Source organism: Wolffia australiana, chromosome 10 (genome assembly GCF_029677425.1).
Source record: "Wolffia australiana isolate 7733 chromosome 10, ASM2967742v1".
Classification (NCBI taxonomy): Eukaryota; Viridiplantae; Streptophyta; class Magnoliopsida; order Alismatales; family Araceae; genus Wolffia; species Wolffia australiana.
Window position 1 is genome coordinate 6,225,218 of NC_135844.1, and position 12,440 is coordinate 6,237,657.

The 12,440-nt window shown below is 41.9% G+C and overlaps 1 protein-coding gene across 10 annotated transcripts; it reads right to left on the reverse strand.

The window, feature by feature from the left end:
• Nucleotides 1–6,437: 6,437 nt before the first annotated feature.
• LOC144708464 (transport/golgi organization-like protein (DUF833)) lies at nt 6,438–11,607 on the reverse strand. 10 transcript variants are annotated; one of them, XM_078581814.1, is made up of 7 exons: nt 11,452–11,547; nt 11,320–11,348; nt 10,093–10,215; nt 9,826–10,015; nt 9,547–9,753; nt 8,878–9,075; nt 6,438–6,830 (listed from the first exon to the last, which is right to left on the reverse strand). In XM_078581814.1, exons 3-7 carry the CDS (start codon nt 10,173–10,175, stop codon nt 6,690–6,692), a joined length of 819 nt encoding a protein of 272 aa, XP_078437940.1. In that variant the 5' UTR covers nt 10,176–10,215; nt 11,320–11,348; nt 11,452–11,547; the 3' UTR covers nt 6,438–6,689. The 10 variants fall into 10 exon arrangements, with proteins under 10 accessions (XP_078437940.1, XP_078437939.1, XP_078437936.1 ...); XM_078581813.1 differs by lacking the exon at nt 11,320–11,348 and adding an exon at nt 10,665–10,693 and having other exon boundaries at nt 11,452–11,530; XM_078581810.1 differs by lacking the exon at nt 11,320–11,348 and adding an exon at nt 10,665–10,741 and having other exon boundaries at nt 11,452–11,470.
• Between the last annotated feature and the right edge of the window lie 833 nt (nt 11,608–12,440).

Genomic DNA, 12,440 nt, shown 5'->3' on the forward strand with positions numbered 1-12,440 from the left:
ATCAATTCAATGAATTATTTTCTCTAAAGAGAACCTATTATCTATCCATAATGTGTGCGCAATAATAGCTAGGGGATCAACCATACTCATCATATGAGTGAGACTAGATAGGGATATTGTACCTAAATACTTTGATAACCTTCTTGAGCATCCTCAGAATAGGAATATTTAGAATACATGCCTAAAGACTAGTGATATCCTTATTATGATCTCTTCATAAATGACTAAGTCTAGTCATGTATTCATGGACTTCATTATAAACATCACACATGCAGTAAAATGATAAACATGGAATAATAAACATTAAACCAAATAAGGATTGATTGGGTCATGGGCCACATATATTGCCATCATTTTATAGAGTCTTGCGCTCATGTGCACACTGCTAACCCAACCCAATTAGTTTCCCATTATTATGCCAAACTAAGGGAAGTACCTCAGCTTGAGGCTAAGACCTTGCTCATCGAGCTGCCCCGTAGTGAGCAGTGCAATGTGGACCGAGGCGTTGCAGAACTCTATGGCCATTAGCATTCTCAATTGGAGCTCAAATCTGATTTAAATTTTATTTATTTATTTATTTTTATATGGAAGGTGATAATTGCGATGTTAAGATTCTTCTATCCATTCTTTCTTATCGGTCTAGTTCCTTAACTCAAAAAATAATATATTTGTATGCTTGAACTAAAACTCAGGCATATAATGTTAATATAAATGAGAAAATTGAGCTTCAAAAACTAATAATTTTTCCTCAACGTATTAAAAAAATACATATATAAATATTTCATGTACGGATGATGATTCTTTGGAAAAATATCACATTTGAACATATATGCGGAACGTCTTCCTTGAGAAAAATTTGAGACTTGTAGGGGAATCCCCTTGAGGTGACTAAACTCTAAGGTATGGAACGCTATCGAAAGAGGAGATCATTAAATAGTTGAATGCTGGTATAATATATTGCATATCTTCATTGTTACCAAAAAGTTGCGGGGCAATGTCACAATGAATTAGAAAGGTGAGGACTCTTGTACCCACCAAGAGTATGAATTGACTACCAAAAGTTAAAAGGTTTCCACCAAGAAGGATCATTTTCCTCTTTCACTCATCGATCTTATCTTGGAACAACTATCCAAGCGTAATTAAAAGTGATTTCTTGATGGCTACTTGATGGGGGACCATCCGGCCTTACAAGCGTCTCGTCTATGTTTTCCTTCGCGTGCCCGTGTATCCGTTTTATTTTTCCCTAACTGGGCCCTCCCTTTAAACTTTTGGGCCTTCTTTTCTTTCTCTTAGTAAGAAGAACCCGTTCCGTCCTTCTGATAGCCATTTAAAGTTCTGGTTATTTACGAAATTGCCCCTGCGAGAGGGGGAAAGCTAGGGTTTCGATTTTGAGTCCGCCGGAGCGCCGCCGCCGCCTTCGCCGGTGCCGCCGTCTCCGCCGCCGCCTACGCCGGGCCGCCGCCCGCGGTTCGCCACGCCGTCAGTTGACCAGGCCGCTGTCCCGCGGCCGCAGCCGCCTGACCCGAGGCCGCCGCTGCGAGTAGCGGCCGTAGCCGCGAGCCGCGGCCGCAGTCGAGAGCGGTGGCCGCAGCCACCGGAGCGGCCGCAGCAGCGGGCGCCGCCGCTCGCAGCGGCCGCAACTGCTCGCAGCGGCCACGGCCGCTGTAGCAGCCACAGCCGCTCGCAGCGGCCGCAGCCGCTAGAGCGACCGCTACCGCTCGTAGCGGCCGCAGCCGCCAGGGCGATTGCAGCCGCCGGAGCAGGACGCAGCCGCCAGAGCGACCGCAGCCGCCAGAGCAGGCTGCAGCTGCCAGAGCAACCGCAGCCGCCGCAGTGGCCGCGACCGCCGGAGCCGCCATGGCAGTGAGGCCGTGCAGCCGCACCGCCGGGCAGCCGTGCAGCCGCTCAGCCGTGAGGGCGATCAGACGCGCAGCCGCAGTCACAGCCGTTGCCGCTCAGCCACGCTGTGCAGCCTCGCCACCGCGCAGTCGCGCAGCAGCAGCAGCAGCCGCAGCCGGTGCCGCCATGGCAGCCATGCAACCGTGCAGCCGCAACCACACCCACGCAGCCGCCGCAGCACAGCCACATGGCTGCAGCCGCCGCCACGTAGTAACCGTCAGCTTTACCACGGCGCTCGCCACCGAGCCATCGCCGCGCCTACATGCGCGGCCGCCGTCCGTATCACCGTGCTCGCCTCCGAGCCGCCACCGCGCCTAGCTGCGCCTCGGCCGTCATCGTCACAGCGCTCGTCCCCGAGCTCTTTTCCGTGCCTAGTGGTGCCCTCGTCCTCCACACCGTGCTCGCCTCCGAGCCCGTCCCGGCGCTTATCCGCACCGTCACAGTCCTCGTCACTGTGCTCGCCTCCAAGCCCAACGCCGCACCTAGCTGCGCTACAACCGTCCTCGATACTACAGAAATTATCTTTGTTTTGACATATAACTTGAAGAGGAGGAGACCTCCAAGAGAAGGGAGGAGTCCCTTGAGGGAGAAGAGGAAACTGCCGCCGCCTTTCCGCTGCCGTCGCACCGCTGTCAATCGGAACTCGCATCAGCAACGCCGGATCGCGCCGCCGCCGTGACGCTGCCGCCGCCTCTACTTCCGTCTCTCGGAGGAGAGACCGCCGGAGGACGCCGCCGCTGCCGCCGAGACGCCCTACCTCCGCCGCCGCCGCCGCCGACTCCGGCACCTAGCGACCACTGCCGACGCCCTAGCCAGGACGCCCGCCGCCGCCGCCTTACCGCCGCCGTCCGCCATCACATGCCCGCCACTCCGATCTCCTAGAGAAGCTCCAAGGAAGACGATCGCCGGATGACATGCTGTCGCTAGTTTTCCGCTGCGAAGTACATGCCGCAGTAGGATATACAGCCTCCGCTCCGCACTGCCGACGCCTCTCTTTGTCGCCCGATAGCAGATTGGAGTCGGGTCTACTCCGCCATCACCATCAAAGCGCCAGCCCTGTGCTGCCGCTCCGCCGCACTGCCCTCCACTCCTTGTGGTGTAATCACGAGCCGCACAATCCCGGCAGGTCGTGTTACATCACTACTCTAGGAAACATTAGATTGAGACATCTAGAAGACCAGGATTATGCAACCTTTATGTGCCATTTTGCCACCATTACATTATGGACAGTGCTATTTGGGCTGTGTAATGCACCAAAAACCAAGTGAATATTACTGTTCATATATTCAGAGAAACAACAGTGAGTACACCACCGACACTGTCCCAAAAGAATGGATCTTTGCTGTTGTAGGAAACCGACCCATGTTTTGCTGGCTTCAAGAGTGCTTCTGTCCTCTAGACCACCGAGAATAAGGATAAGTTCCTTTTTGAACTAAGATAATACTCATGGGTAGGAGAAGAAATTATTTCAAGGGGTGGGGGATGTGACAGTCTAATGCTGCATGAGGTAAGATGAGAAATTGAGCATTTCAACCATGCACCACATAGTGACATGGGGTGGCGGGAATTTTGTTTTAAGGAGATGTCAGAACATATTATTTAGATCATTCTCTCTTGGGAAGCTATCATCAAGGATCTGCAAATCTTCCAGAAGGAATGCTTAAAATACTAATATGCATTGGACATCTCAAGATGCGATTGAATGCTCTTAAAATCCATCATTGGTAAGATATATCTGACTCACGGGGCATTGACTTCTTGGAACCTCAGTGCAATGGATATGAATACATTTGGTCTTCCATAATATCTCAGAGTGGTTACATGCTTCACTCATAGGGACAAAGGCCCTTAAGAGGGTTAAGTTCAACTTGACTAAATAGTTCCTAGATATGATTCTTTGAGAGAAATCATCAGATGATGAAATACACTTTAATAATTATTGATGTTCTCGGTAGAAATATACTGGAACATTTTAATGATGATCTTGATGTTCTAGTTGCTAGCTTCCACTTTCCTATTTTCTTGGGGATAATATGGCATGTTCATGTAATGTTGGATCAAACCTGCTTTAATAATTCCTATGTAAACTTTGAAGATCAAGAATGCCAGAAAAAAAATATAAGTGAGTGGATGGTAAGGATTTTTCAACACCATAGAGCTATAATAGACCTCTTACAAAACCCTGATTGCAAAGTGTCCTTACAAAGTATTAAAAACCCTTCCCTATACCAATGGACCTGAAAGATCAAGGCTATTAGGCAGTAAAAAATCTCAACCTTTCACTAGATAGCACTGAAAAAAATTTATTTATCTAGATGAATGAACTACTCAAGCTCAATGACAAGACGTATGAGTGTGGATTTATAAGGATAAGACTATGGATTTTGATTTTAAGTGTATGATGCTAAATAATTTATCTCCAGATGAAAATGTCTGGTTTATTACTCCTGAATCTCTTATTACGGAAGCTTAAGTTGCTCATACATTATCTTGGAACTTAAGGATGACATGTCTGTCTTGATTGAAATTCTAAAATTGGTGCCAAGTCTCTCAGTAAACTCTGTTGGTACTTGAAAGGAGAACCGCTAGCCTTTCTATGCTTGATTGAGTTGCATTATCCAGATGCGCTACTTGACGAGATGATCTCAACTCCAACTTATCTCACTATCCAAGATTTTAGCACATATAAAGGTTATCAGTCAAATATCACCATTTTTCATCTTTTGTATTTGCTTTGGTTTTTTAATGTTAGTGTACAAACATCAAAATAATAGCAAAACCACTGGAGAAAGTACTCAAAATGAGAAGAGAGTGAACTACTGATTTTGCACCTTATTTCCCTCATCTTGCATGTAATAGGGACCTTGTATGAACGAAGATATAGGGATGTTACCTCTTCCTTTATTTGAGATAGAAGGAATGGGGATGAAAAATTCATCAAATTCATGGATGTCTTCTCAAATTCAGCTACGCGTCAAAGGAAGATCGTCATGTCTTTGGGATCTAGTGGAAAGAGCAATATTTGTGATGTAAGTTATATTCAAATATTTTTTTGGGATTACTCACGAATTCCATGCTCCTATATAAATTCACATTTCTCTAGTTCTCAACGTACTGGTTAAACTCATCTCAAACTGAGGTAAAATAAAAACTAAATAAAGAAATTCTACCAAGGCGTAGATTTTGTGCCAATCCTTGAGTTATTATCAATATACTGAAGCTCTTTGATCACACTGAGCGATAAAAACCTCCTAGGGAAATGAGCTGCCTATCTACTAAGATGCCAAAGGGTTGGATCAGTGTCGTTTTAGTATATCTAAATTATACATCTTCTCATTCCATTCCCATAAATCAAATCCTAAATAGAATTTTTTAGTACTGAACACCTTCCTGTGGTAAGCACAGCGCATGATGCAGCGAAAGTGATACACAAAGTGAACTAAAGTATGTACATGGGGGAATGCCTTGAATCCTCAAATTTCAATTAAAAAAATATGTACCCAAAAAGAATCTTAGAAATACTTAAAGTGGGTTATTCATGTCATCACCTGTAGATGCATAATTCATGACCGTTTCAGAGCTGTGGAAATAACATACCTTCTTTATGGATTTTCAATGCAACGGGACTATCAATAATTTATGTGGGGGGTATGATAACACATAACCATCATGCATTCATTTGCCAATATCGTCTCTTTTATGCATCTGAATGAGTTAAATAATGCATGTCATCTTTTATTTTATACGTATTTAAATTGTTCATGCATAAATATGTAGTTAATTTTTTAGGTAGTCAAATACAAATTCTATGCTTGAGAATAAAGCCGTAATTATTATGGAATCTCCCTGAGTTATTATTATCATATTCTTGGGAATCCCATAATTTTATGGCTTTTACTTCATAAAAGGATAAATGGATTTATTTCTATTCACTTCAGGAATTTTGGGTTTATGGCATCTGTTTTGGGGTAGCAGAGGGACCAAAGGGTGTGGGATTGCAGATTGAAAGATCAAAGAGCATCCCAGAAGGAGAAAATAGTTGGTCAGTGGGTTATAAAGCAAGCTTAATGTGCCAGTGGGATCATTTCAAACAAGCTCGAAAACCAAGCCAACCAAGATCAGAATAAGCTGGGTTGACTCAGCCTGGACTGAGTCAACCCATTGTTCAATTATCACGGACACGGTATGCAGCAAAAGGACCATGGCATTCAGAATTTCTGAGGAACACAAACAGTCCAGGCCATCTGATTCTGATCTGTGAAACATATTTGCTATGTTTTGGACATCTCTGATTGAAGAAATTATGTGATTTGGTTCTGCCATGTTGATGACCATAATAACAGAGAAATTCTGGTTCATTCTCCAGGCAGAAGATCAAATTCTTAGTCACGTATCTTTCTCTCTCTCGTACTTATGCTGCTTTATGGGTTCCTGAAATGGTTCAGCTTTTCTTCTGTCAACTCACACTTTCTCTCCATCTCGTTTGAGAGAGAGAACTATAAAGTTCACAAAAACGATTGAGTTAGGGGCCCTTTCACTGCACGAATCCAATTCAATTATTGGGATAGATATGGAAAAACTTATTCAGTTTTTCCAAGGAAATGTTCGTCTAACAATTTTTTGAAGAGGGAAACAAATAAAAAAACTGTTACGAATCATTTAGAGCAACAACTTATTCTATTAAATATCATTTACATAGGGCCAGATAAACAGAAGAGGATGATCCCGTGGACTTTCCCACAAGTGCGGGCAGCGGTGGCTGACCTTCATTATTTATGCCCAATATTGTCTCAATTTTTCTTCAATTCTTCAATCTGAAACTGAATGGTATGCTCCTTCCATTCACCCATTTCGATATAAGTTTCATAGAATTCCAAATCACCGTTTGGTTTTGCCGCCACGACAGTAGTGCTCCTCGTGCCATATCGCCCCTGAAAAAGGACCAACAAGAAGAAATCAACTCAGTTTAAGAAGCCCAAATCAACCACTGCCATTAAATATGAAGATTATTTCCCAATGTTAGATCATCACGGCCCATCAATGGATGGTCAATTGCTATCAGTAAGGAGCTCTCTGGAAGTAGACCAAACTGCTACCAGTAAGTAATTACGCTCATATACCCCGATATCTCTCCAGAATATAAACAAGTTGTCCAGGCTGGATGACTGTATTTCCCCAAAGAATGTCAGTCAGAGCTATGTCATCTAACTGAGAAGAGAGCACGAAGAGATGAATGGATGGGAAGAAAAGCGAATAGAAAGGTGGGCTTGGGCCTCAGGCTGGTTCCCAGTTGGAGAAGCAGATGGGTACTCACCATCAAACACACCTTCATCAATCATCAGAGACATAAAGTCAGGGATGGTGGCCTGCTGATATTGGCAGTTAAGGATATACGCAGTCATATGGAGATTGACTACAATGAGACATTTGCCCAGTAGCATAGCTGAATAATTTTGATTGCTCTTGAGCGCTTGCAGCGATATTTTGAATTCTGAAGTTGTACTGTGATGATGTGAAGATGGAGAGCTAGGAAGAGAGGTAGAAGAGTAATATATCCTCCCATGTTCTGGATATTGTAAAGAGCAAAAATGTATAACATGTGTCAAGTCTCATGGACTCAACAGTCCCTCAAATAGTCCCCAGGCAGTTTTCTCAAAAAGTTGTTAGCAGGATACTTGGCAATTGGTGATCATATACTTGGTTTTATAGTGCTATGGTTACTAAGGTATATGGCAACTGGGTAGTATAATGAGATGATATCATCTCATTCGATCTGATAATGAATAAAGAAGAATGAAAGAAAGACATCTTTCTTCATCATTTTTGATCAAAGCTCTCTTCTCTTCCTACTCATTGGGATTGAATTGGATATTCAAGGATCTGAATCAAATTTTCTCAGCATAAGTACATATGACTACCTTTGAAGGATTGTTGACTGGACTGCCACCCTACAAATTACCTCCAGTAGCCAATTAAATGTGAAATTGAAGGCAGAACAACACGAAAAGGATGCCCCAGTGGACAAGAGAATCTCAACCATACGGCAAAGGATTAGTAATGGAGATTCCAACCTTTTTGTGCCCTATTTTCTGGTGTTCCTCTCCTCTTCTTCTCATCATTTCCTCATCTCTCTCAAGAATTTACACCCAACAATAAGATAAATCTTACACACAAAACGATTGCTTGGGCAAGTTTCTAGTGATCTTATCTCTCCAAATCTTTGATGCTAGAATATTGAGCCATTTTCTAAGAGAAAGATCAATACGGCCAATAAGAAGAAATCAACTCCGGTCAAGAAACCCTAATCAGCCACTACCAGTCAATAAAAAAGTATTTCCCACCAAGAAATTGGTTATGTTGCAAGTTTCTAGTAGCCTTCTTCATTTAGATGTTAGAATATTGAGGAATATCGGTGAAGGATTGAAAGCTGCCAAGAAATGAAGACGAATGAAGACCATCTTTTATTATACTTTGAATCAAGGGTATTGTTTGAAGGTTCAGAAAGAAGATAGCGTACTCACAATGGCGTTAAAAAACATGATTTTTATGAAAAGCCTTTCAGTCTAAAATCAAATTGAAGTTCAAAAATACGAAGCACCAGCTCATGGTGAAATCCATGCAAAACTGGTGAGATTTATATGAAAATAGTAACTTTTTCGGGTCAATCAGCTGGTAAGAACCTATGTGTGCCTATTACTGGGAATAAGTGAATGCTGGTCACCAGGTCAAGGTTATCTATTTAGGGTCACATGGGACACTGTATTGGGACTTTTTGTTGAAGAATGCCGTCAAAAAAGCTTTGCTGACGAAAAGCTTGTCAGTCTTTTATTAAATTAAAGTTTCAGAAAAAGAAGATGAGGCAACCCACGGTGAAGACCATGAAAAACTAGTGAAAATTATCTAAAGCATAGCTTTTTGAGGTCAATAAAAACCTCACGTTGCAACAGAAGAGAATGATTGAGTCCTTTGGATGCCTACCCCTTTTGTGTCAACTTCAACGAATACAGAGCTCAAGTTCCACTCCCACTCTGAGCTGCAGCCTGTGTTTGGAAGATGATCCCTGTCAGCTTTTACTCGGTCTCGCATCAGTTGCTTGACCAGCTCCCTGGAGGGTATTACATCTTCTTCATTGTATTTGTACAGTAGATCTTTAAAACTCATCCTCAAGCATAAAGCCTAAGAAGGTAGAAAATAAAAGAATTGAAAGCACTTTATAGTAATCAAATTTAGTGTTAAAGATGATAAGAAAATCCTCATCGTCATCCAAAATCCGGACATCGTTATCCTGATGGCTTGAGTGATGGTGATGATTTTGTCATCATCACCATCATCCAATGCAGATGAATGTCGATGATGATAACAAATTTGTCATAGCCTCTCATCATCTGAGTGAGGTTAACAAAAGGTCAATGACAGGAGGCGATGATGAGACAAAGTCCTCATCATTCTTGTCATCGTCATCCTGACAAAGACGAGATGTAGACAAAGGCAATTTCATCATCATCATCCTGGAGAAGACAAATGATGGGTACAAGGATGATTTGCCATCGTCTTCTAGCAATTATCATTGCTGATTGCAAACAGTAAACAATGAGTTCTTAATTGAAAAACAAATCCAAAAATAGCACTGAACTATGAGAAGATCACCTTGTGCCAGGGAGAGTCAAGACCTCCATTAGAGAGGACATGGAGACCAGACGTCACCGGCTTGATGGTAGCTGGGTTTCGGCTTGGCCTGTTCGAGATATACACCATAGTTCTTGAGCAAAGATCACCAACGACAAGATTGAATCCATTGTATTTTTCTGCTTCAGCAGCCACTTCTTCTGCATACTCCAGAGGGCTCTTGGCACACTAGAAACAGAAGTGGGTCACAGCAATGTCAAATCTAGAGAGAGAAAGAGATTATTAGAGAGAGAGAGAGACCTCTAAGAAATTTGTTGGCAAATCTCCTCTGCTCTTTGCGTCTGGGGATACATCAGGCTCCAGGACATTGGTCAGAAAAGCTAATCTTCCGTTTCTAGTGCATCCAAGCCATGTTCCTCCTGCCTGTACGTCTCTTCCTCCAAGTACCTTCTCTGTACCATCCCCCCACCATCCTGCTTCCATGGTAGGCCTGAAATTCACCACAAAAAGCAAATAAATTAAGATAATGTAAAAGAAAATTTTTTAAAAAAATGATTAGGGATTCACCTATCATGGTACTCGTCCCTGTTGAGGACTAGGAGGAATGAATACGAAGGATGAGCTTGCCAAATCCACCCAGCTATGCACATCTCTTCCTACTACTTGATTTCTTCTCTCTTCTTCAGAACACTGGTTTAAGTTTTTTGAAAGATAAGAACACAGGTTTAATACTTGATCACCAGCATAGAAGGCCGGCCAATTGCGTTAAAAGCCACCAAACAATCAGGTTAAAACAAGGAAAGTCATCAATTTATTCCATTAAAAACCAGACTAGACGCTGCGGCTTAGCTGTCATAAAAAGAACAAAGAGATATTTGCCTTCCAAGGTGGTTGGCTCGGCGGGTTTCAATCAATTGAAAGTCGTATGGTTAGGTTTTCTCGCCTAAATCCTTGGGGATAACGAAAATGATTTCGATAAACAGAAATGAATGAAATTCGAGCTCTACCCAATTGAACAATACCTGTATTGCCAGGTTCTTGGGAAATTACGGGTCACACAATTACATTCTCCTTAGAAAAAATCCATCTGAACAGCGAAAAAGATTGAAAAAAGGTTAAAAACGGAATTCGAGCCCTACCTAATTCAACACTTCCGTTTCGCCAGTTCCTGGGAAAATCCGGGTTGTACGATTAGATTTTCCGTAGAAAAATCCATCTGAACGAAGAAAAAGATTGAAAAAAAGGGTAACGAACATAATTCAAGCCCTAACTAATTTAGCAAATCAGTTAAACCAGATTCCTAAGTAAATTACGGGTCATTCGATTATATTTTCCGATGGACAAAATCCTTCTGAACGACGGAAAACATTCAAAAACAGGTTAAAAACGGCATTCGAGCCCTACCCAATTCAGCTCATCTGTCTCGGCTGGTTTCTGCTGAATTCCGGATCATACGATTACATTTTCAGTAGAAAAATCCATCTGATCAACGTAAAAGATTGAAAAAAACGGTAACGAACATAATTCAAGCCCTGCCCAATTCAGCAAATCTGTCAAACCGGATTCCTAAGTAAATTACGGGTCATACGATTAGATTTTCCGTAGAAAAATCCATCTGAACGACAAAAGATATTGAAAAAAACGCTAACGAACAGAATTGAAGCCCTACCCAATTCAGAATATCTGTTTCGCTGGGTAAATTCCGGGTTATACGATTACATTTTCCCCAGAAAAATCCATCTGAACAACGAAAAAGATTGAAAAAAACGCTAACGAACAGAATTGAAGGCCCACCCAATTCAGCATATCTGTTTCGCCGGGTTCTGCGTAAATTCCGGGTCATACGATTACATTTTCCGTAGAAAAATCCGTCTGAACAACGAAAAAGATTGAAAACAACCCCAACAAACAGAATTGAAGCCATACCCAATTCAGCAAATCCCTCTCTTCAGGTTCCTGGATCATGCAAAAATCCTTTGGCGTGTTCCTCAGCCGCGTGGCGCATATTAACAAGAAAACTTTCCTTTTGACTTGAATTATTGCAGTCATGGCCCCCACCGATCTTCTCCTGGTCCTATCCAAATCCTTGTCGACTTGTCGAAGAGTCAGAAGAAGAACAGCGACGTCGTCCATGACTACAAGTCTACAACCTACAGGCAAACAAATACGGAAGAACTCCCTGGTCTTTTGCACTTTACCCCCCGTTCTTCAGAAGTATACTTGCTGTGGCCTCTTTTTTCTGATATTATTGGTTATAATGTGTAAATATTTATCTTCTAAGGTTTTTTTGAGCAGAAATTTGTAGACATATTATTTTAATATGATCTTATCCAAAGTCTAAGATATTGTGAAAATTTATTCATGCATGGGGCAATTCAAAGTGGTGCAATCTCTTTGAAGATAAGGGAGAGGAGTCAGTTGGAGTTTTGATATTAAAATTTGCTTTGATTTTATTTTATATCTCTCAGGTTGGATGCTGTAAATGCTTCAATTTAATCCTATTTATGGTTAATGGAAGTAGGATTGATTAATAGAAAGGAAGAAGTTATTATTGGATTGATTAAGACTAGGTATAACTAGGACAAACTAGCATTCAGTCCTAGAGCAACAACTTTAAGTACTTTTTATTTTAATAATATAATGAAATTAAATAAATTGAGATCAACAAAGGACTAGGTGTCATCTAGAATGTTAGACTGAGCCAAGGTTGGATGGGTCTAGCATTTTAGCAAACTATAATTATACCCTAGATAATAAATTAAACTTAGAATCCACTTAAACAAAAGTAATCGAAATATGCCGTCAAAGATTTAGATTTGGACTAAAACATTAAGCTTAGATAAGGCAAGTTCGAGCAGTGTATCAAACTAAAACCAAGCCCAAGATTATAGATGATAATTTGCTCTTATTTTTAA

Excerpts from the sequence above, each read along its gene's own strand:
- LOC144708464 (XM_078581808.1), bottom strand. The coding sequence starts at position 10,175 with ATGTGCATAGCTGGGTGGATTTGGCAAGCTCATCCTTCGTATTCATTC. Across the intron at positions 10,016-10,092 it reads AGGGACGAGTACCATGATAG|GCCTACCATGGAAGCAGGAT; the intron begins GTGAATCCCTAA and ends GGTGAATTTCAG. Across the intron at positions 9,076-9,546 it reads TTGACTCTCCCTGGCACAAG|GCTTTATGCTTGAGGATGAG; the intron begins GTGATCTTCTCA and ends CTACCTTCTTAG.